Raw genomic sequence first — 24,491 nt, forward strand, 5'->3', positions numbered from 1 at the left:
AGAACAATATCCTGAGATCAAGCCATACCAAGTTAAATTAAAGGATGGGCAAAGCACCATCTTATTATCCATTAAGCACAATGCCTAGGGCCTACAAAAGTTTGAGGTATTATAAAATTAATTGTATTTAAGATCGTATTACTATTTTATGATGTGTGAATTTATTACAATAATAAGCAACCATCCTAGTTCATTACAGGTAGTCAACTGAACTAACATTCCCGTTGTTTAAGCAAAGCAGTTTTTAAGTAAGTTGCACCTCCATTTTGGGACATTTTGCCACCGTTGTGAAGCAAATCACTGCAGTTAGTAAGTGAATCATGCAGTCATTAAGCAAATCTGGCTTCCACTATTGACTTTGCTTGTCAGAAACTGACTGGGAAGGTTACAAATGGTGATCACATGGACAGTACAACTGTCATAATTACATGCCAGTTGAAAAGCATTCAAATTTTGATCATGTTTGATGTTTGATGTTTAATAAATTTATAGGCCGCCCAATCCCGAAGGACTCCAGGCGGCTTACAAAAATACATTTAAAAATAGAAGTTAAAAGCACAAAAACATAGATTAAAAAGACCACAACATACACCCAGTCTGATCGGGGCTGGAACTCAATCGTGAGTTCAACAGCCCGGGGCCTGCCGGAATAGCCAGGTCTTAAGAGCCTTAAGGAAGGCCATGAGAGTGGGTAGGGTCCAGATCTCTGGGGGCAGTTTATTCCAGAGGGTCAGAGCGGCTACAGAGAAGGCCCTCCCCCGGGTAGTTGCCAGCCGACATTGTCTGGCTGACGGCACCCGGAGAAGGCCCTCCCTGTGTGATCTTATCGGTCGTTGGGAAGTATGTGGCAGAAGACGGTCTTGCAGATATCCGGGTCCTAGGCCATGTAGGGCTTTAAAGGTGATAACCAGCACCTTGAATTGCGCCCGGAGACCAATGGGAAGCCAGTGCAGCTCGCGGAGGATAGGTGTGATGTGGGTGTAACTTGGTACACCCAATATCGCTCGCGCGGCTGCATTCTGAACTAGTTGTAGTCTCCGAACACTTTTCAGGGGCAGCCCCATGTAGATCATGTGACCCTGGGGATACTGCAATGGTTGTAAGTGTGAAAAATGGTCCTAAGTCATTTTTTTCAATGCTGTTGTAACTTCAAATGATCACTAAACAAATGGTTGTAAGTTGAAGACTACTGGTACTGACTGAATGTGTATCATTCCAATATTATTGGAAGGGACGCGGTGGCTCAGTGGCTAAGATGTTGAACTTGTCGATCAGAAAGGTCAGCAGTTCAGCGGTTCAAATGCCTAGCACCGCATAATGGAGTAAGCGCCCATTACTTGTCCAAGCTTCTGCCAACCTAGCAGTTTGAAAGCATTTAAAAATGCAAGTAGAAAAATAGGGACCACCTTTGGTGGGAAGCAGTGGTGGGTTCCTACTGGTTCGAACAGGTTCGACCAAACCGGTAGTGTTTTGGCAGCCTGGGTCGTTGGAACTGCCAGAGACCCAGAGCTGCCATGCCCCCGAACCAGTTCCATGGGCAGCACGCCATCTTTTTTTTTAAATTCTAAACATGCACATAACCATTTTAATTGCATTGTGCATGCGCGTGCAGTGCACATCATGCACATAAATCGGCATGTAAATCTAATAAAACTAAACCTAAACCTAAACCACATGCATGTGCGCTGCACATAAAGTTCATGCGCAAAGTGCACATGCGAACAAACCCGCAGTACTACCTGTTGGAACCCACCCCTGGTGGGAAGGTAACAGCGTTCCATGCTCCTTCAGTATTTAGTCATGACCACTGAGACATCTTAAGGCAGTGCTGGTTCTTCAGCTTTGAAACGGAGATGAGCACCACCTCCTAGAGTCAGGAGCGATTAGCACATATGTATGAGGGGAACCTTTACCTTTACCTTAATATTACTGGAACTAAATTTGATTTGGGACTTAAAATCAAATTTTCATACTGAAAATAAAAATTACATTGGATGCTATTTTGCTTCTCAAATGCAAAAACCAATCTGGTCTAGTATCAATGAGCATGCACATACATACTCACACTCAGACATACCTTCTAGGATGTAAGTGAATTGAACTTCTACTTTGCAATCACTCTAGGAAATAAACATAAGTGGGCATTTGAAATGAAAATACTGCCTTGTGCTCTTGGTCAAAATAAAATTCCCTATGATTTATTGAAGACTATATACCCAGGGAATACCTTTATAACCCTTTGCCTCTCTTGGCAGATTGATTTTTATGGCCTCTTATTGTGCTAAAAATAATTGCTACACTGATAGACTATGAAAGTAATGTGCTTGGTGCCTCCTGAGGGAAAGGGTTATATATTTGGCTATTTATTTGTGATTCCTTAAAAATATAAAATAGGTGTGTTACACTTATGGAGAGGATCACAAAACTGTTATTTCCTGTAGGTTTTTTTTAAAAAAAAAAACCAAACATATTTCATGATTGCTCTAACAGAACAGAAGAAGAAAATTCCCAAGCAATCTTACAAAAGGGGATAATTTAATTCCAACTTGTTGAAAGCAGAAATAAACTGCAGGAAGAGTATTATTTATTAAATTTATACAATCCCCTTCTACTAATATGAATAGGCACTGTGCCTTGAAATGGTAGGTGTACTGCCTTTGGTGTTTTCATTTCACTCAGTATATGAAGACAATTCCACTGACAGTCAGAGAAGCAATTATGTGGCACAGAGCTGGTGACTTGTGGTTTCTTCAAGACTATATGATGACTCAGAAAATATTCCATCCACCTTCAGAGCTTTTAAATGACACAGCTGTGCTGTTCTGTGAATTGTTGTCCTTAAGCAAAGGCTGAGGCCAGTAATAGCCTTGTAATTAAAGGATATCTATTATGAATGAAGGTGACTATATGTGTCCCAGGATTATGTTTCAGGATCCAATCTGGGTTAATCACCAGGACCAGAACTTTTGTCTTTTGGAAACTTTTGGAGTTGTGCTAGAACCCATCCTCAGAGAACTACCACACAGAGAGTAGCCCAAAGCACACAGAGTAGTCAGTTGGAATGCTCAGAAGACAAAACCTCTGGTCCTGGTGACAAACTCAGATTGGGCCCTGGATATTTCTTATACTTGTCATTGCTATCTTCTTCTTTTCTACTGTATGACCAGCAACCGATAACCTGATCCAAAATCAACCTATATCCCAAATGTATCGACTTAAATTTAAATTTAATCCTATGGGGTTGGTATTGAAGCTTTGGTGATAAATGTGGTAATATTTATAGAAGTAAAATTGCTTTGCTATGATTGGAACTTAATGCTAGGAAAAATGTATTTTGGTTATATTTCCCACAGCTGTTTACAAAGTGCCTTAATTATATCTTTGAATCATTTTATTTTATCAAGAATTACTGAAGTAAATTACAGAATGCAAGTGCGCGAAATGAACAAAAATAGTTTAGTAGCTTATACAGTTTGAGAGGATAATGCAGGTATTATTTCACTGCTTGGAAGTCACTTTGCCAGTAAAAACAACCTTCTAACTTCCAATGTCCATTCGAGATTGACAGTGTTAAATGAGATAGATAGATAGATTAGACAGACAGACAGACAGACAGACAGACATTCTCTCTCTCTCTCTCTCTCTCTCTCTCTCTCTCTCTCTCTCTCTCTCTCCCTCCCTCCCTCCCTCCCTCCCTCCCTCTCTCTCTCTCATCAGATCTCAGAGATAGGAACACTCAGATGATAAGGGATTTTCAAGGGTAGATACTAATTTCTATTCTCTAAGGAAGATGGGCAACTATTTAAAAATGTCAGGTTTGTTATCTGGGGAGTTATATGGTGATTCAAATTCTTAAATTCTCTGCTTATTTTGAATTACATAATAACTGGGCGAGATGGTTTTTTTATTTATGTATTTATTCATCTATTAATTCATTCATTTAATCACTTTATATAGCTACCCATTTTGCAGTTTGACTGGTCTTAATATTTTTTTTTTTTATTGAAACTTCACTAGTAGACGCTTAAGGGTGTAAATCTCCCCTTAATTGACAACTTTGAACTATTCTGTAAAATTAGCATGGATTTCAGGATTTGTTTGTTTGTTTGTTTTTTCTTTTTATTTAGTCCTTGCCATGCATGAAAACGTTTTAAAGTGCCCCACTCCTGGATGTACAGGAAGAGGACATGTCAACAGCAACCGCAACACTCACAGAAGGTAATTTAACCCTGCTTCGATTGGTGATAATCTAATATCTTCAAGAAGGTTATGCTTTATATCTATCTATCTATCTATCTATCTATCTATCTATCTATCTATCTATCTATCTATCTATCTATCTATATCCATCCATCCATCCATCCATCTATCTATCATCTATCTATCTATCTTTGTGACTTCACATAAAGCAATAATATGGGCAATCCTCAGTTAATGACCATTTGTTCAGCAACTATTTGAAGTTACAGTGACACTGAACAAGAAGATTTATGGCAGGTCCTTGAAGTTATGTCTATTGCAGCATCCCCACAATCATTTGATTGGTATTTGGGCACTTGGAAATTCACATGTCAGGGTTTCAGGTAACATCCCTAACTAAGTAAGACTCTCAGGCAATCAATTCCTCAAAGATCCATTTTATTAGAGATGTCATATTGGCACATCTGGGAAAACCTGAATTTGAAAGCTCTCAGGTTTTCCCCACCCAAAAGAAAGTCAAAGTCCCTTCCCCTGTACACCCACATGTCCATCACATGGTCCAATCAATCCACTATCCCAACTGGAGATGTCTCCCAGTCACCCCACTCCAGGTGCAGGCTAAACATCCTTGACTCTCAGAGAAAAGAATGTTGTTATGACTAAATAACTCTACCAACTCCATACAACCCCCCTCCCACTGTCCCACAGCACTAAGGGTGGCAGCCCTGAAGATCCAAAAGGGTGCCATCGACTACACAATGTCGTCTGGCGGCTCCTCATGGGAGAGCCTTCTCTCTGTAGCTGCTCCGGCCCTATGGAACGATCTACCCCCTGAGATCCGGACCCTCCCCACTCTCTCGGCCTTCCGAAAGTCTGTAAAGACCAGGCTGTTCCGGCAGGCCTGGGGCTGCTGATCTCTGATTGAGCTTCAGCCCCGTTAAAATCAAGTGTATGTTGTGTCTTTTTTAATCCACTCTGTTTTGTATTTTTTAAAATTCTTTTAATATTTTCTTGAACTGTTTTTATGTAAGCCGCCCGGAGTCCTTCGGGATTGGGCGGCATACAAATCCATTAAAATTGAAATTGAAATTAAATTGAAAATAAAAGATGGCCTCCAGGGTTGACATCACAATTATAATGATCACACTGTCCTGCAGTCATGTAATCGCCATTTGAGACCTTCACTGCTGGCTACTGACAAGAAAATTTATGGGAAAGCTAGCAGGAGATCACAAATGGAGATCATGCAACATTGCACCTGACAACTGTGTGGGATTTTCCTAAAATCTGAAACTGGAGCTGTTGTAACTGTCATCATAAATCAACACACATTCACATGATGTCACACTTTACAGCCACCTCACTTAGTAATGGAGTTCCTGGTCCAAGTATTGTAGATAGCTGAGGACTATCAATATAACCTTTTAACTCCTCCTAGAAAACTTCACAAACATAAATTTAAGAATCTTCAGAGAAAATGAAATATTTCTAGATCCCAAGGTTTTTACTGAAAGACAATGCAATATATAATTCATTCTCCTGTTGAAAGCAATGAAAAAGATAAGTACATAATTGGAGAAATTATGTTATTTCATTTTGCAGTACTAAGAAATGTTAGAATTGAATCAAATACATGTATTCCTAAATCATAATCTATTGACAGCTCTGCTTAAGAAAGCCAGGATGTCAATATAAATACATGCTGCCCAATCTCAGATAATGTAGGCACTTCCCCATCTTTTTGCTTTCAATTATGTACTTACTGTGTGTATACTTTATACAGGAATGTGGCATCTTCATTTCATATGAAATCCTAAGTGTAAACGAGATAATAAAACATCTAAAATGACAAAGAATTTAAAATAACTTACAAAGAACCGTAAAGACGAATCAAGTGATTAATTCTGCATAGTGAAAATACCTGATTAGATTCAAACTTTATTTATTTATTTATTTATTTATTTATTTAGTTAGTTAGTTAGTTAGTTAGTTAGTTAGTTAGTTTGTCATGCATATACGAGATAACAAGTATAAGTATAAACATGGATATGAACACACGAAATGGATATAGATAAATGGGGACAATAGGACATAGTAAAATAGGACAGGGAAGGTAGACATGTTGATACGGTTATGCACGCCCCCTACAGACCTCTTAGAAAAGGGGTGAGGTCCACGCTAGACAGTTTAAGATTAAAGTTACGGGGGTTGTGGGATGTAACAATAGAGTGCATTCCAGGCACTGGCCACTCTGTTATTGAAGTCATATTTTCTGCAATCGAGTTTGGAGTGGTTTACCTTTAGTTTGTATCTATTGTTTGCCGGTGTATTATTGCGATTGAAGGTGGAGTAGTCATTGACAGGTAGAACGTTTTATTTCATATGACTTGCTATACTGATTTAGTGTACTGATTTACTCTTCTAAGATTCTATGATTCATTTATGATAGATCATGGTTTAATTTACCACATTAAAATCATTGATCAGGTTTACTTGGCTAATTTCCCAGAGAAAGAAACAAGTATTATATCACAAAACATTCAAGGTCAACTTTACTACTAGAGGGGTCAAAGATCTTACAAGTCTGACGTAATGATGTTATGGAAGTAATAAAATAATTGTGTTAGCAACTTTGAGTTGGAAAGAATGGATAGCCTCAGGGGTGGGTTCCTGCCAGTTCTAACCTCTTCTACAGAAGAGGTTACACAAATCTACAGTGCCGTCCACACATCATCAAGATGAAGAGCGAGAGGAGGAATTCTCCACAAGAGAAGTCCACAAGTCTTAAATCTGTCAAGTTTGAACACCCGTGGGTTTTTTTCTAAAGGGTTAGGGGTGCAAGGGTCTTGTAACTTGACAACTTTAAGACTTGAGTGCTTCAAATACCAGAGTTTCTGAGCCAACATTTTGGTTGCTAAGCAAGAGCGTTGTTAAGTGAGTTTCACCACATTTTACAAGTTGGCCACGCCCACCCAGTCACATGTCTGGCAAGCCACTCTCACCCGGTCACATGTCCAGCAAGCCACTCCCACAAAGCAGGCCACACCTACAGAAGAGGTTCTAAAAAAATTTGAAACCCACCACTGAATAGCCTCCTAGTATGTAAATGGGCATGGGAACTTAGCTGAATTGAAATCATCAGGGAATGTATAGGAGAGGAAGTTCTAGCAAGCCAAATAGCCTGAGGTAACAGTGAAAAGAAGATATAGTTAGATTTTAAAGGTTGTAATAGCAATTAACATGATACGCAGAATAAAAAAGGCAACAAGCTGAATAATATTTTATTTTTGATGCAAAATACATATTAGAAATCCTAATACCTCTGAGTATAAATTGTTAACAATTACTTTTGCATGACAAATCTTTTCAATAGTCTTTCTGGATGTCCAATTGCTGCAGCTGAGAAAATGACAATGTCTCAAGAAAAAGGTCAACATGAAACATTCAAAACAGGGCAGTGCCATGATCAAATCCACAGGTAAAAAAAAAGAATCATATTTAAAGTAGATGAATTCTGGAAATAGACATTTATAACTCATGTTATATTCATGCTATAGTGTCTAATGGTTTGAAATATTTTGAATTGGTAATGCAGGTAGAAGTTCACAGATATTGTTAATACATTATAAAATATCGTGTAAAAGATGCAGATGAGACCTCATCATTCATTATTACAGAAATAAACAATATAAAGTCCTAATGCAGCCCCAATCCCCTGAGGATTTACTACTGAAATTCAAGGGCAATTTGGCTGATCTAAGCATCATAACAGCAATAGTATTTAGACTTATATGCCACTACATAGTGCTTTACACTCTCTTACATATATGCCCCCAGCAATCTGGGTCCTCATTTTACTAACCTCAGAAGGATGGAAGGCTGAGTCAACCTTGAGCCGGTCAGGATCGAACTGCTGGCAGTCAGCAAAGTTAGTCTACAATACTGCATTCTAACTGCATTTAAAGTTAGCCTACAATACTGCATTCTAACTGCATTGCAAACATGTGAGCCGCCACACGTTGCATTAACACTCATCATGTCTTCCCACCTGAAAGATCACCACAACCCAACAACTGATCATGGTTATTCTGCAGGAAAATTGGGACTTTGTTATCATTTCATTTATAAATCTATTCATTACAGACAGTCCTCAACTTACAACCACAATTGAGCCTGCAATTTATGTTGCTAAGTGAGCAATTTGTTAAGTGAGTTTTACCCCATTGTATGACTTTTCTTGCCACATTTGTTAAGTGAATCATTGCAATTGTTAAATTAGCAACACGGTTGTTAAGTGAATCTGGCTTCCCCATTGAATTTTGCAAAAGGTTGCAAAAGATGATTATGAGACTCCAGGACACTGCAACTGTCATAAATATGAACCAGGTGTTAAGTACCCAAATGAAAATCATGTGACCATGGGGATGCTGCACAGGCCACAACAGGGGTGGCTTCCTGCTAGTTCTAACCTCTTCTATAGAAGAGGTTCCACAAATCTACAGTGCCGTTTAGAACAGGTTACAGCTCCCTCCCCACGCCTGTTCACACATCATCAAGATGAAGAGCGAGAGGAGGAATTCTGGGAGTTGAAGTCCACAACTCTTAAAGCTGTCAAGTTTGAACACCACTGGGTTTTTTTTTCCTAAAAGGTTAGGGATGCAAGGCTGTTGTAACTTGACAGCTTTAAGACTTGCATGCTTCAAATGCCAGAGTTTCTGAGCCAAAATTTTGGTTGTTAAGTGACTTTCACCACATTTTACAAGTTGGCCATGCCCACCCAGTCACATAGCTGGCAAGCCACTCCCACAAAGCAGGCCACACCTACAAAAGAGGTTCTAAAAAATTTTGAAACCCACCACTGGGCCATAGGTATGAAAAATGGTCATAAGTCACTTTTCCAATGGTGTTGCAACTTTGACCGATCACTAAATGAACTGTTGTAAGTCGAGGACTATCTGTATTAACTCAAATTCATTATTTATTTATTGAATCATATTCATTAATCTATTTGTATCCCGAATCCCATTAAATCTCTTATTTTATTACAAAAAGGATAATAAAAATATATGATACATTAAAATGTATAAAGGAAGAAAAAAACCTCTCTACCTTTTTACACAGGTAAGATCTAGATGAAAAGGTGCATCTTTAGGAAGCACCCTCTAATTTCAAGGACAGCCTTCCAAAGAATATTTGCTACCATTAAAAAGACTGGAATGTCTGGAAGATGACAATTCCCTGTTGAAATCAGCAGCAAAACCTCTCAAGATGATCGTAGCAATACATATTTATTGTACATATTTATTAAAGGAAAGATAGGCACATTGAGATTATGATTCCAAGTTGTTCCAAGCTTTATAAAGAAGTGAAGTCTCCCTGCAGTTAAGTTCACATCCACCTCTTGCCATCGATTTCTTCCAGAAATGCTATATGACAATGATGGAGAACCTTTTCTGCACCGAGTGCCCAAACTGGAATGCTCATGCATGTCCGTGCGTGCACCGGAGCACTGGAAATCCAAAGACCAGCTGGCCCGCTCACATGCCAGTCAGCTGGTCTTTGGGTTTCTGGCACACATATGTGCACCAAGCAGCTGGTCTTCACATGCACTGGAGCACCGGAAACCCAAAGGCAGCTGGCCGGTGCGAACATGCCTGTTTTTGGCCATTTTTCAGGGCGTTTCTGGGGTATTTTGGGGGGTGTTTTCCAGCACTCTGGTGCTTGCAAAGACCAGTGCGCCAGAAACCAGAAGAGCAACTGCTGACAGCACGCATGCCCACAGAGAGGACTCTGTATGCCACCTTTGACACACGTGTCATAGGTTTGCCATCACGGCTATATGACATCTCAAATTAGTCCATAACCCTGTGCTTTTGTGGTGATCTTCCATTCAAATACAAAGCAGGTCCAACGCTGCTTAGCTTTTTCAAAATCAGCCAAGGTCATTTAGGAGATGCCATCTGTTGTAACTCAGGGCATTATAAGCCAGTACTAATTGGCATGGTAGCTAACGGGTAGTCAGTGTGGTAGCGTCAGCATATGGATACTATAAGTATGGCTAGGAGCCCACCCCGAAAACTGGCCACTCATCTGCATCTTGCAGGACAGAAACAAAGAAGCCCCACATATAGTTTATTTCAGGAATCCAAATGTCAGGTCACCATCCTTTGGACAGCAATTATCAGGCTATTCTTTTCCAGAAAAGGGACTAGTCTTTTCCAGAAGTATGGACAACTATGAAGAATTCAGAATAATAGATAGCATATAGGGGGGGGAAAACCACAATGCTGGCAATGCTAGTGTTGCCATCACTAACACTAAAGAGAAATTCAAAAGAAACTGAAATTTCCTGACAAAAGTAAAAAATGCAAAGGCCTTTCTTTTAGGTATCTGGTAAATGCCAGGTTGGTTCACAATATAACTACTGTTATCCATTATTTGATCATGGATAAAGAACTGACGTAATACCAGGGGTGGGCTTCAAATTTTTTAGCAAGGGGGTTCTCTGCCCAGTTGCTGAGTGGGCATGGCCATGGTAGACGTGGCCTAGTCGGCTTCCTGCACCATGGTGGCGGGGTTGCCCTGCCCGGGCTCCGGAGGCTTTTCTCGGGTGTCCGGGAGGGCAAAAATGACCTCCCCAGGCTCCAGAAACCCTCTGGAGGCCATAGGCCATTTTTGGCCTTCCCAAACTTCCTATAGACCTGTTTTTAACCTTCCACAAGCCTCCGTGCGTACCCTTGAGTTACCTGCATCCAAAACGGGCTGTGTGGAGACTTCTGGGAGGAGAGGAGTGGGCAGGGCTAGCCAGGAGTGGGATTTGGGCGTTCTCCCCTGTGAACTATACATTCATGAGGCCTATGTTGGGAAGAATAAATTCAACTCAACTCTATCCTTCTAATTTCTCAGAGAAACACCAACCAAGAGTAGGTGTGGAGCATTGTATTTAGGAAAAGGCATAACAGATGAATCAGTCAAAGCTGGTAACAGGCATGCCTAAACACAAAACCCACTAAATTTGTCTGCCTCAGCTGTAGGGGTTTTATGGTGAGAAAGATGATTCTGTAGACTAATGTTTCTCAAGCTTGGCAGCTTTAAGCATGCTAGCTGAGGAATTCTAGGATTTGAAATCTGCACATATTTATATATAAGACAGGACCTTTAAGAAAATACATGAACAATATTAGTTTTTATATCTTACTATTTTGTGTTTCCTAGTTCTAAGCAGTTGCTAAACTGCATCTCTTACAAATTACTCTATTAAATGTATCTGTGTTAGAGAATGAATCTAATAATAATTGTTATTATTCTGATATTTCATGTCTTCATTATGAAGGGCAAACTTGGTGAAACATTTTGAGTTATCTCAGTACAGCTGCCGATCTGCCCAAGCAATCCCTTCCTCCAGAACCACTTTTACAAGAGAACAAGAGAAATATGGGAAAGTACCTTTTGATTATGCTAGCTTTGATGCCCAAGTCTTTGGCAAATGCACAATGATGCCAACTATACAAGGACAAAAGCCCACACAATCCTTTGAATGTAAGTAAGAGACTGACAAAATTAAACTGTGTTTTGTTTGCATTTTATCTCTCAGGGTATACATACCAAGCAAAACATGCAACTAGCACAGTTAAAAGCTTCATTATGGTAAAAAATAACTAGTTCCTTCTGAGAAATCATGGAGGTCTCTGCAAATCTTGCTGTTGCATATCTTACAGTACATACACATCAACAGTGCTTGATGCTTTTAGAATATATTGGGTATGTGCATCTGTATGTGTATACACACACACACACACACACACACACACAGAGTACATATTCATTCTTATGATCACAACTCTTGCGGATAGCAAACAATATATTGTTTAGATAAGACTCACACCCAAGACTCACACCCATATGCACTAATTAATGTAAAAAGGTGTAATTATACAAAGCTGATTATCTCTTACGGAAATGCTACTGGCATCTAAGTTACTAGAATTACATTGTTAAAATAAGATCTTGTCATTTTTATAAGGTCAGAGTGATTGTTGTGATGTTTGTATTGTGGTCCCCTGTAATCCCTTTATCAGATGTACTGGTTGTTTATTGGTTGCTTTTTGCATTTCGCCACACGATTCCGTGGTTAAATTGTCCATCTGTTCTTTTTGCTCTGTCCTCTTGCTAAAGAAGTTTCCGTAAAGCTTGCTTAAATAAATCTGTACTTCAAGTGGCTCAAGAAAAAAAGGAGATTGTTTTGAAATACAATTTTGGCTATCTCTAGAGAGAAGGTGAACATAATTCTCAAAGTATAAATTTTACTTCCTCTAAATTTGAAAGCTTATTTTAACTCTATCAGAGTGGGAAGAACATTGTTCAGAACCTCCAATTAATTATGCTTGCTGCCTTGAGTTGAGATATATATATATATTTAGTGTCACAACACTAAATATATACCTTCTTCCCTGGCTTCAGCTGATAAGGAGGAGACTTGTGGCTTAATGGCTAAGACGTTTGCCTAAGATGTAACATAGCACAGGTTCGAATCCCAGTAAGGGTATGGCTAGCTGATGAGAGCTAAATAGCTTGAAATAGATCTATACTAGTCTCCCTTTATTTATTTATCAGCACAAATATAACACAAATATAACAAAGGCAACAGTAAAAATATTGGGTTTCTGTCATGATGGACTCTTGTGACGAGCCGATTGACAGATAAGGGAAGCAGTTAGCTTCCTCCCATAATTGGGGCATACCAGGGGTTGTGACACTATATATATATATATATATATATATATATATATATATATATATATGTATGTATGTATGTATGTATGTATGTATGTATGTATGTATGTATGTATGTATATGTATATGTATATGTATATGTATATGTATATGTATATGTATATGTATATGTATATGTATATGTATATGTATATGTATATGTATATGTATATGTATATGTATATGTATATGTATATATAATAATGAGTCGTTGACCTCATATTTCTTAAGAGTATCCAATGCTTTGGCAACATTATTTTCAGTTCATGCTTGGGAGAAGATATTGATAAACTATGAGTCATGTACTCATGACTATGGGCATTATTAACTGGCAAGTCCAGTTGATTGCTAAGATACAGATAGACACAATATTGTATTGTACCCCATATGAATTGTCATCTTATAAATATCCACTTTAAAATTCTCAGTTAAAAGTACAATTATATAGGAACTTAACTGGCAGCTCACTCAAACTGAATAACTGGAATTCAATTGCACTCTAAGTGAATGTGCACTTTTGCAGGAAAATGATAATACATCCCAAGAGATTCAATTCAAGAACCAAAATGAATGCTGCATAAAATGTTGAGTTCAGGCTAAACATATATAAAATATCAATAAAGCTTTTTTTAAAGAGACAAAATAGGAACGCAGTGGCTCAGTGGCAAAGATGCTGAGCTTGTTGATTAGAAAGGTTGTCAGTTTGGCAGTTCAAATCCCTAGCGCCATGTAACAGAGTGAGTTCCTGTTACTTGTCCCAGCTTCTGCCAACACAGCAGTTCGAAAGCACCTAAGTAGAAAAATAGGGACCATCTTGATGGGAAGGCGTTCCGTGCGCCTTCAGCATTTAGTCATGCTGGCCACATGACCACAGAGATGTCTTAGGACAGCACTGGCTCTTCAAATCTGAAGCAGAGATGAGCACCGTCTCCTAGAGTCAGGAATGACTAGCACATATATGGGAGGGGAACCTTTACTATAAAGAGACAAAACTATACCAAAAGGCAGGAATGTCCATGGGGGATGGCTTCAGAATTTGCTAGATGGCAGGCATGGTATCATAATCAAACTTCTACAAAGTTTTCTTCACATGGAATGAGAACATTTTAGGAAATGGATTTATAATGTTGTCCTCTATTGAATTTGGAAGTACCTGAACATTTATATAACAACACAGTCTTAATGTTTTAAATCTATTAATTTCTCAAACTTAAAAAAATGTTGAGTTTTGTGTCAAGAGTAGCTTTTATTTTATGCATTCTTTGTCTATTTTACTGTATGAACTGATTGCCTTTGTCCCTTTAATAGGAGGACAGTTGCATAGAACTACTTCTAATCAAATCTCTCTTCAACAGCAAAGCATTTTTCAAATCCAGGGAAATTTTCTAATCGGCAGCCTAGTGCTAGTGCCCACACACAGAGTCCTTGCCATGCCAGCTCTTATCGCTACGATCAATGTAGTGAAGACACCCACATAGCAGCAGCTGCTGCAATTCTGAACCTTTCCACTCACTGTAGGGAAGCTACAGAGATCCTCTCCAGCAAACCACGGAGTCTGTCTGCCAAGGTAGGCAAGTCCAGAAACCTGGAGGGTACGTTAGCTACTGAACTGTGTGAATAAACTGTCTTTCCTATTAGTGATTGCATGCAATTGCTCCCCCTTCCTACCCCTAAAAAGAGCAGCACCTTTCTGAATATTCCTTTAAAAAGTGACAGGACTATGTTCTGGAGAGTTGTCATAAATGGCTTCTACATGGAAAAGAACTATGGAAAGACATGGTGCAAAAGTGGTTTAAAAGAGGCTTCTTCTCACATGAAATAAAGACTACTATAAAATTAATAGAAATGTTAAGAAATTCACGTTTTGATAACTTGGAGATATATACAAGTTTTGGTGAGATGGTTGATGAAAATGTGTAGCTGTTAACTTTTAATTTTAATTAGCCTTTGTTTTCATTAATTATACAGCAACAGATTATTTTTGTTGTTTTGTTACTTAATAAGATTGGATTCTCAACCAGTGTCTTTTAGATTTGCTGGACTTCAACTTTGTTAAGGAATCCCAGAAATGTTTAACAATGCAGCCTTGCAAGTAGGCAAATTAGGCTGCATTAGCACCATTCACAACCAATATAGCAGCAAGAACATCATTGGAAAAAGTGCCAGTAGTGTCTTGAACATTGAGATGGTTTTGTAGAAAAAATGAACAGGCACAGATGTGTAGAACTAGGTAGGTTAATAAAAAAGTATTATACAGTGACATGTATTTGTGCTGGAAAAGATAAATTACTATTCCCCAGGCCTTGTACCAGTGGTGGGATACGACCGGTACACCCCGATACGAGCGTAACGATGCCTGCTGGGAGCACTAGGTACCGTTCCATTCCAGTGCTTCGGAGGGCCCACCCACTTGCCCGCTCTCCTTACCGCTATTTGAGTCGATCGGGCCATTTGTGCACACGCACAGAGCATACGGTGCTGCGTGCATGCACATGGTGGGTGCCCGGCCCCGTTACACAATACCAGTTGCAACGGGATCTGGAACTCACCACTGCCTTGTACTAAACATTTTAGCCATAGTTCTCAGTCCTGCTATGTGAGCAGTCATTAATCTGGTGCTGGAGGATCTTCTTCAGGAAGATTGTTTCCTTCTGGCAAATGTATAATGTTAATAGCATATCAAAATATGGAAAATCAATCGAAGCTCAGACGTTAAACAAGGATATTCTACTTTGCCTTTTCCAACAACTAAAGAAGTCAACTATCCAGGCAATTTCTTTTTAAGGTATAGGATTTCTAACAAGTTTAACTGGAGCCACAATTGTATTTACTACCTTGGACCAAGTAAGTATTCTAGTACTAGACGCCAGAGGCAATATTAAACTGCTGCCCTCACCTTTGGCTGACCTTAGAAACAGATCGTTCTTGCCAAAGAAGAGTAATTGTGTGTGTGTGTGTGTGTGTGTGTGTGCGTGCGTGCGTGCGCGCATTCAGTTATATACCTGCTTTGCATTTGCCAAAGAAGGGAATGCAATTGAAGCAATTCCTAGTCACAACTGTAGCACACAGTAAGGATAAAGGGCATACAAACAAGTTTTTAATATACAGTTAAAAAATATAATGTGTTGTCCTCTGCCAGCTTTTTACTTTTGCCAAAATTCCAGTAGGGAAAAATGACAACCAGGGCCCTTCTGTAACAATTAGTTTTTGTCCAAAAAAAAGCAAAGAAAGGTTGAAAGAGATGGATTTGCCAGGATCAAAGATATTCTTTTATTTTTAAAAAAATACTGATCCCTTTTAGGAAATTTGAGATTTTAAACAGAATAATATACATTATAATATTTTTGTTGCTTATGCATGAAAGAAAGAAAAATAATGTGATCCAAAACTTATTCTAAAACTGTATGAACTTTAACCGAAACTTTATTTCGGTGTGATAATCACTCTGATTTTCAATATTGTTTCTCCAAACAATATTTATAATTTATTTTTTAATTATGCATATAACTTTCTCAGAAGATACTGTTATTACATTTAAAATAATATAAAGCAAGGAATCTAAAATTCTGTAGCTCCCTCTCCACTGAGCTGGGAACATTTTCTATGAAATAAAAAATGAATTTGTAAACTGGCTTTCCCCTCCAATCTCTTTGCAGAGAAAGTGTTCTAAACAAACAGCCCATAAATCATCAAAATAATGATAAGAGAAAAACATCAATAGGCCACATACTTCTAACTTCAGTCTAGCAAAGAAAGAAATAGACAGACAGACAGATAAAGAACCAGGCAAAATTATTTAGATTGCTCATCACGCTTTTCTATTGTATATTGTCTGTTCACCATCATCCAATAAAATATTACCTTTATGTGGAAAATCATATGGAGGAAAATGACTATCCACTTTCAAACTTAACATCAAGAATGATAATAAATTTAATGAGGCTTATATTAATAATTTAGTTGTAATGCTTTTACATTGTTGTATAATTAATTTCTAAATTGCTTTTAATGCACTTATAAATAAAGCATCTTTTGTTGAAAAAAATATGTGTTTTGATTAACCTCTTAAAAAAATAAAATAAAACATTCTAAAGTTTAACTGAGATCTTTAATCTGTTTTTATAACAGCTATTTTAAGGGATCTTTTTGTATTTCCATGTTAAGAAAGAATAGAAGTGATCTATAATCAAACTGCATATTTATTTAAGAACAAGGATCTCCATAACTTAGTTTTCTGTATGAAATGAAGCAAGGAAAAAAACAACACATAGTAGTAACATCAGTGAAATACAACTTATTTAAATGCATAATTATGAATTCTCTGGATCAGTTTGAATAATCAAATAAATTAAACCAGATTGTGCTCAAAATCTTATACTTTCTATTACTACATGGAAAAGATGGGACACTTTTCTAGCATTGTTTTTAATGATTCCAATACATTTAAATAACTACAAATGATTTAATTTAAATATTTTATATTATAGGCACCACAGTATAATATGAGTTTGAATCACCTGCATTTATCCAGATTTAAGAAAATTGGTTGTTTGTTTGTGTTAGAGAGTGTTCTGAAAATGATTTGGGAAATGGTGACATTTTCAACTTTCCTTCTATTTAAATTCTTGGAAATATGCCTGTTGTGGTATCACTTCTTGCCACAGTTTGATTTGATCTCATTCCTTGTGTAATTGCCATTCAAAGAAGGAGACGCATGTAGTATAGTCTATCTTTATCTTGCTATGGTGTTTTGCCAAGAAATCTATTTAATGTTTGGGTGTTCCCCACACAGGTTTAGACAGAGAGGCATATGTGTACTGTATCTTGAAAGAAAACACAACAGGAAAACAAACAGCATGAAATATTTAGCACACAAGCATATCTGGTGTCTCTCAATTATTCCTGGTGCTGAAACTGGTGAATAGATAACAAAACAGAGCCCAGGAATCTGGACTGTGGTAATAAGGCTATATTTAAGAATAAATCAGGGATACCATTGCAGTCAATACATTTAAAGCTATTACACTGCACTATAAATGCTAAGCAGAATATTTTTTTAAACTAGTGCTTATTGCAGTTTGCTTTTTGATTATTATTTTTAATCCACAGATTTTTAATTAAATAGAATAGCATGAGATGTTAGGCCATTACAGGCCCGCTCAATGAATTTTGAGTAAATTTATTTCGTAAAATTTGTTTCATATTCTTAATTTCTTTTCCTCATATTTTATTCTGTCCAATGGCAGGACTTCTATGGAGTAGTATCTGTTCCATAGGTTCCTCTCCTTTGCAATGCTTATTTCGAATAGGTTAAATCATTTAAGTAACAATTTTGGAAGCAGATTTTTTATCCAGACAAATAAAGCCAACATTCCCATTCATCAGTTGGTGGCAAACAAATTCATAAAATATTCTGAACTTTTGAATAGTAGGGTTAGGGTTACAGTTATAAATGATCTGAAGTTTTATGTAAAATCATAAATCAAAATATTTATCATTGATAAATATTTAACACAGATACAGCAATGGAATTTGGCTTAGAGGAATGTGCTAAAGTAGCAATAAATCCGGGTGAAATAATGAACAGTAATGGAATTTAAATGCTGAATGGCCAAACCATCAGGATGAAGTTTACACAGTATCTGGGTATTTTACAGTTGGATAACATCAAGCATGGACAAGTTAAAATGTGATTAGTAAAGAATACAATTGGACAGTGGAAACACCATCAAAGCCATGAATTTTTGACCCATACCTGTGATATGATACACTGCTGAAATTATGAACTACCTACAAGCTCATTTGGACAGTTTGGACTGAAAAACAAGAAATTGATGATTATTCACTATGTATACCATTCCTGTAATGATATTGATAAATCACCCCTATCCTGCATAAATGGAGGCAGAAGTTTATTTCAAGTCAAACAAACTGTCAAAGAAGAGAAGCTTGCATTAGCTGGTTATTTAAAAGATGGCAGAACAAGCATTGATGCAAGTTAAAAATTTGGAACTTACTAAATGTACAGGAAACAAACATGAACATTGAAATGTAATAAAAACAAGAATAAAATACCAGCAAGGAGGAATATTCCATGGTCATTTTTTACAAAAGATGAAGGAGAAAATGGATAAAGATAAAACCTTACAAGACACATTTCTGCAGGAGTTTGTATTAGGGGGAAATAGTTTCCCACAATGATAATCTGAAATGTGATATGACCATTGGCTCAGATTATTTTAAAAGAAATAGACAGTATGTAACTCAATGACTGGAAATTATTACAACCCAAGAGGAATCTCCATATTCTTTGCATTATATCTCTAGTACTTTATTTCTGATGGAAGGAAACAAAAATATTGCTGATGAAATGCAACTGCTGATAGTACAGAAGCAAGAAATTGATTCTGCTTGATTCCTCTTGTAAATTTTGTTGAAATATCAGAAGCTCACTGTGGAAATAGGATACCAGATTAGGCAAGTCCTTGATTTAATTTAGCATAATTCTTATGTGTGCCATGAGATTTGTGTTCCATACTGAGATTATAGGATTGAGTAGGTTTAAGAATATTCATGATCTTTTAGATTATCAGCTGCATTAGTATTGGGATCCCCAGATATTATTCTCTGTAATTCCCATCATACCATGTCTAATATTTAAGGATGATGGGGATTGTAAACCAGTAATAACTGATGTGTCTTAAACTTGGTAACCACTGCTGCAGTTGATCTTCCTTATTCCAAACATGTTGTTGTTCAGCTGTTTCTGGACTATATGACTTCAGACTAACAGTCAGGTAACATTCTTAACCAGATCAGGTAAAACTAGGTGACACATTTGCACAATTTACTAAGTAGCTTAGTTAGTGTTAACTTTGGGCAGACATTTTTACTTGTTTCTTTGTTTGTTTGTGACCCAGAATGCTGGTTTGGAAATTCTAGGAATTAAAATCCACAAATTTTAAAGTTGCCAAGGTTGAGAAACTGTGATATATATTATAGTCCTTTTTCAATTTTATTTTTCAATTATTTTTAAAAAGGTAAAATATAAAATACAAATACAAACTCCAAAATTAAAAAAAACTAAGGAAAAAACCACAAAAGACATTTAAAAAGTGCATTAAAAAGGAAAAACACAAATACATTTGCATATATTATTCCCGCTAGTTGAATACTGATTAATATGTTAAACAATATTAGCTTCCCACCCCTTGAGAAACAGCCTGCCCCAAATTTTTAAACTACTGAATCTATTTACACCTTATTAACCTATCATCTATATACTATATTAATGACATAATAGTTAAAAAGAAGAGCAAGAGTAATAAAAAGGCAAGATTAAGTGTCCAAACCCCTCTGTTAAAAAACTGTTATTGTAATAAACACGGAGAACATTTACCATGGCATTTTATCAATCCCAAATCATCCCAAAAGATAACAACGATTCCTCCTGGATAAAATTTCCACATTTGTTTCTTAATATGATTTCTTATTGATGATTTATATTATGGTCTAATATATTAAAAAAGGTGAAGTATGTTATGTGAATGCAGACAATAAATAGAAGCCAGGGGTGGGTTCCTGCCAGTTCTAACCTCTTCTATAGAAGAGGTTCCACAAATCTACCATGCCGTTTAGAACCGGTTCCAGCTCCCTCCCCCCACCCGTCCGCACCATGCTTGCCCCGCCCACCGCTCACTGATTGACTGGCTCACTAATCGCCTCACCCGCCTCTAAGAGTTCTATCTAAACCTTAAAATCTTAAAGCTGTCAAGTTTGAACACCCCTGGGGGTTTTTTCCTAAAGGGTTAGGGGTGCAAGAGTCTTATAACTTGACAGTTTTAAGACTTGCGTGCTTCAAATGCCAGTTTCTGAGCCAACATTTTGGTTGCTAAGCAAGAGCGTTGTTAAGTGAGTTTCACCACATTTTACAAGTTGGCCATGCCCACCCAGTCACATGACTGCCAAGCCACTCCCACCCAATCACATGGCTAGCAAGCCACTCCCACAAAGCAGGCCACACCTACAGAAGAGGTTCTAAAAATTTTTGAAACCCACCACTGATAGAACCACTTGCATGTTCTGTAAACCTTTCTGCCTATCAAATCCTAATATGACAGAGAAATATCTTTGCCTAGCCATTTCCCCAAGTTGTTGATTTTCTATGCAGCCAATTTATTGGCTGGGGAGAAATCAAAGAGTTGTCCCGTGTGGTTTTTTTCCCCCAAAGTCTATCTTCCAGAGCTCTCTAAGTACATCTTATATATTTTGGCAAGATGAAGAACCCTACTTCTTTGAATAGATGTCCATCCGCTTCTAGTAATATATGTTTAAAATGATTAAAAGATTAATTCAAGAAACAGAAAGGTGAATTCCATAGTAGTATTCCTTAGGCATTTGCTATGACTGTAAAAAATGTTAGAGGAAAAGTATCATATAATAAATAGTCAAAATGTTAAAATGCAGTCCATTCTTTTACAAACCCAAGACCAATTTCTCCATTTGATCATTGTGTTCAACAGTGAGCTCAAGTATATGTCAACTACCCTTTTTTTGCAAATGCACAACCTTCTGATCATAATTAAATTTGTATTCATCAAAGTTTACACATCAGAAGAAACCCTAGCTACTTTATTAATTTTGTTTACTTGAAAAGATTTATACGGCCACCTATTTTTGGCACACTACTCTGGCCGGTTAACAATAATGATAAAACACAAGCAATAAAATGATAAATGTTGAAAAGGAAAGAAAAAAACCAAGAATGTTCACATATCTGAATATGAATTGCTTTCCAACCAGACCTTTTTAGTTCAGTTAAGTAGGGCTTGGTTCCCAATCGTCAGATGTGTTTCCTAACATATTTGGATTTGTGTTTTAATTTGAGAAGACTTTGACTGTTTTATGGAATTTGTTTGCTGTTGTCTCTGCCTTCCCTATAGCTGGTATTTTATTTAGTGACAGAAAATCTGCACTATTTATGGGGTGTTTTTTGTTTTTTTTTACTATAAAACTACTGCAGCCCTATCACATGGCATCTTCTCCTAAGCCATCTGTCACAGAGGTCTGGCATTTTATGTGAATGTTGGCCAGGCAGACTTAACCCAAGTTTTTTTTTATTATGAAAAATGTTTGCAACTACAATATTTAGCGTTTTACTTTACAGTGGTTATTAAACTTGATTACTTGTAGCTCTGTTTCATGGCTGCACTTATATATCAACTATGAAGCCAAAAAAACACAAGGGTAATTATGGCAATGTAGTCAGGCCCTGGAAAGTTCAGCTGGCAATGATACAGTTAATATCTTGGATTTTTGTAAGTAAGGGTTATTAATGCTGATATAAAACTGTATTTGATTTTATACAGATGGCATAAGATGTGGTTACTAAGTTATTATCCGGGATAAGCTGTACTGGCAAATTCAGGGCTTAAAACTATCACAGGAGATTAAATTATTTACTAAAAAGGGACAGAAAGATATAGTGAAAGCATCTTAGCATGAACATATTATAAGTATATTTACTTCCCATAAATATAATGAAGTATATCTCTCTTAAAATGAGGGATTAAAATGTGATTGTTGTCATAGAAGAATTTCTCATTTGTACAAAGCGAAGTAATTGGCCCAATTGTTTTCGGCTTTTTCCGAGGAAAGCAAGAGAACTGATATTTCTAAAACCTTACACAAGTATCATGAAAACTTTATATTTTCTGGATTATTTTCTAACAATGCAGTTATATGAGCAACATACTCTTAAAAAGATTGATATTTTAGCAGCTATACCAAAATAGTTTATTCTTTTGTAACTTTTTTCAGGATTTATTCTGTTCGGTTGCCTTTGTCTTTTTCTCAGTAACCAGCATATTGAATTGGTGGCCAGGCATGTTTGGTGGAGCAACTAATCATACCTCAGATACATTTATTAGTCAGGATTTATAATAAAACTTTTTATAAGAATAATTCCAGAATGTTCTAGTCACTAAAGCAATAGTTGATCAGATTAGGCAACATGTGGTTCATAGGTTAAGGAAGATAAACACCAAGCAGCCAGCTAATCATACTAGTTTGACATATTTATTTATTTAGCATATGGCATATCATACATGGACTTGCAATGTATATTAACATTCACCGAGATTTAAAAAAAACACAACAAAATATTAATGTTAAAAAGATCTATATTCAGATACCAAAGTCTAGCTCAACTAACCATTGAAGCACAGCTCATTTATATGAAGAAAAAAACCAGATACTAGACTGGTATATGCCCTTTAATTTTTACCTCACTTCCTATATTTTCCTACTATCTAGGAGAAATTCATGATAAATCAGTAAAAGTGTTTAGCATTGGATTCTGTTAAAAGCTGAGCATCAAGGTTTATTGAGATAATTTGAGATAAATTGTGAAGTACATGAGGTAGAATGTATCCCTCTATCCTGATTGCTCCCAATTAAAACATCCCCACAATGCATTTGGCCAATTTGTTGCTTCAAATTTACATCCAGGTTGTGCTGGGAAGGGAACAAAAATTAGACTGAATGACTAACAGGGCTTCCTCTTGAGATCAGACTAGCATTACAACATCTATGAAGGGTTGCAGACACCTTAAAGTGGATGTTTTGTCATTTGCTTTACTTATTATTTCCTGCATGGTGATATTTTATGGCCCAATTTAGATGTCTATTTCATATTTTATTGAAAAGATTATTGAGGAAATTTTTATATATTGCTCTACTCTCAAGATAACTTATTTGTGGAGGACATCATCATCATTTCTTTCCAACATCCCTTCCCTTTAAATTAAGACCCTTAGACTTGACCCCAAATTCCTTCAACCTGTGTAAAATTTGCTAGGGATATTCTTTTCAATGAAAACCAATTTTACTATAAATGTGATATTATGATTCAGAATATAAATGCTGCCAATTTTTCTAATACTAGATGATGGGATGGGTGAATTTTGTTTTTTTCTGAATAATTTTTGGATCAAAGTGTAATAATCCAGCTCTCTGAGTGGGTTTAACAATTTCTGAGTACCATAGTAACTAAACCATTTTCAGTTTTGCAATATTATATAAAGGGAATATATAAAGGGAAAGCACTGTTCCATTTCTGATTCATCCATCTTTAAACAAAACTTATCTCTCTGCTGGAATTCCCTTTCTCAATTCTACAACTTTACAATTTGTATTCCTCCTGAATTTTGGTAGCATAGTTCCTGGGGCTATCTTGGTCACAAAATTAAGCAGGAATGATAATTCATTTGCTATAGATTGAGTACCCCTGAATTAGAGAATATATTTAAATTCTCCATTCTTCCTCTGTATGAAAGAATGCTGAGATCAATGCAAACCTAGCTGGTTTGGCATATAGGGTTGCCTCAAACCTGGAAATATATTATAGTTTAACTGCCCCAAATTCTTGGTCAATAGAGCCTAAAGGGAATTGTGGCATGTAGCTCACACATCTGAGGAAGCATCAGATTAAACATCCTAATTGAACCTATGTAGGTCAA

The 24,491-nt window shown here is 36.9% G+C and overlaps 1 protein-coding gene across 2 annotated transcripts in view; it reads left to right on the forward strand.

Moving 5' to 3' along the window:
• ST18 (ST18 C2H2C-type zinc finger transcription factor) overlaps positions 1-24,491 on the forward strand; it is a 277,028-nt gene that overhangs the window by 189,886 nt on the left and 62,651 nt on the right. For both annotated transcript variants that reach the window (XM_087707068.1, XM_087707069.1), the window contains 4 exons: positions 4,128-4,218; positions 7,574-7,678; positions 11,534-11,739; positions 14,328-14,539. In XM_087707068.1, the coding sequence (XP_087563194.1) occupies positions 4,128-4,218; positions 7,574-7,678; positions 11,534-11,739; positions 14,328-14,539 (614 nt within the window). The remainder of the gene's footprint in view (positions 1-4,127; positions 4,219-7,573; positions 7,679-11,533; positions 11,740-14,327; positions 14,540-24,491) is intronic.

The sequence above is a fragment of the Thamnophis sirtalis genome, unplaced genomic scaffold, assembly GCF_051295495.1.
Source record: "Thamnophis sirtalis isolate CommonGarterSnake01/CBP01778 unplaced genomic scaffold, rThaSir2_p1.2 scaffold_2, whole genome shotgun sequence".
Classification (NCBI taxonomy): Eukaryota; Metazoa; Chordata; class Lepidosauria; order Squamata; family Natricidae; genus Thamnophis; species Thamnophis sirtalis.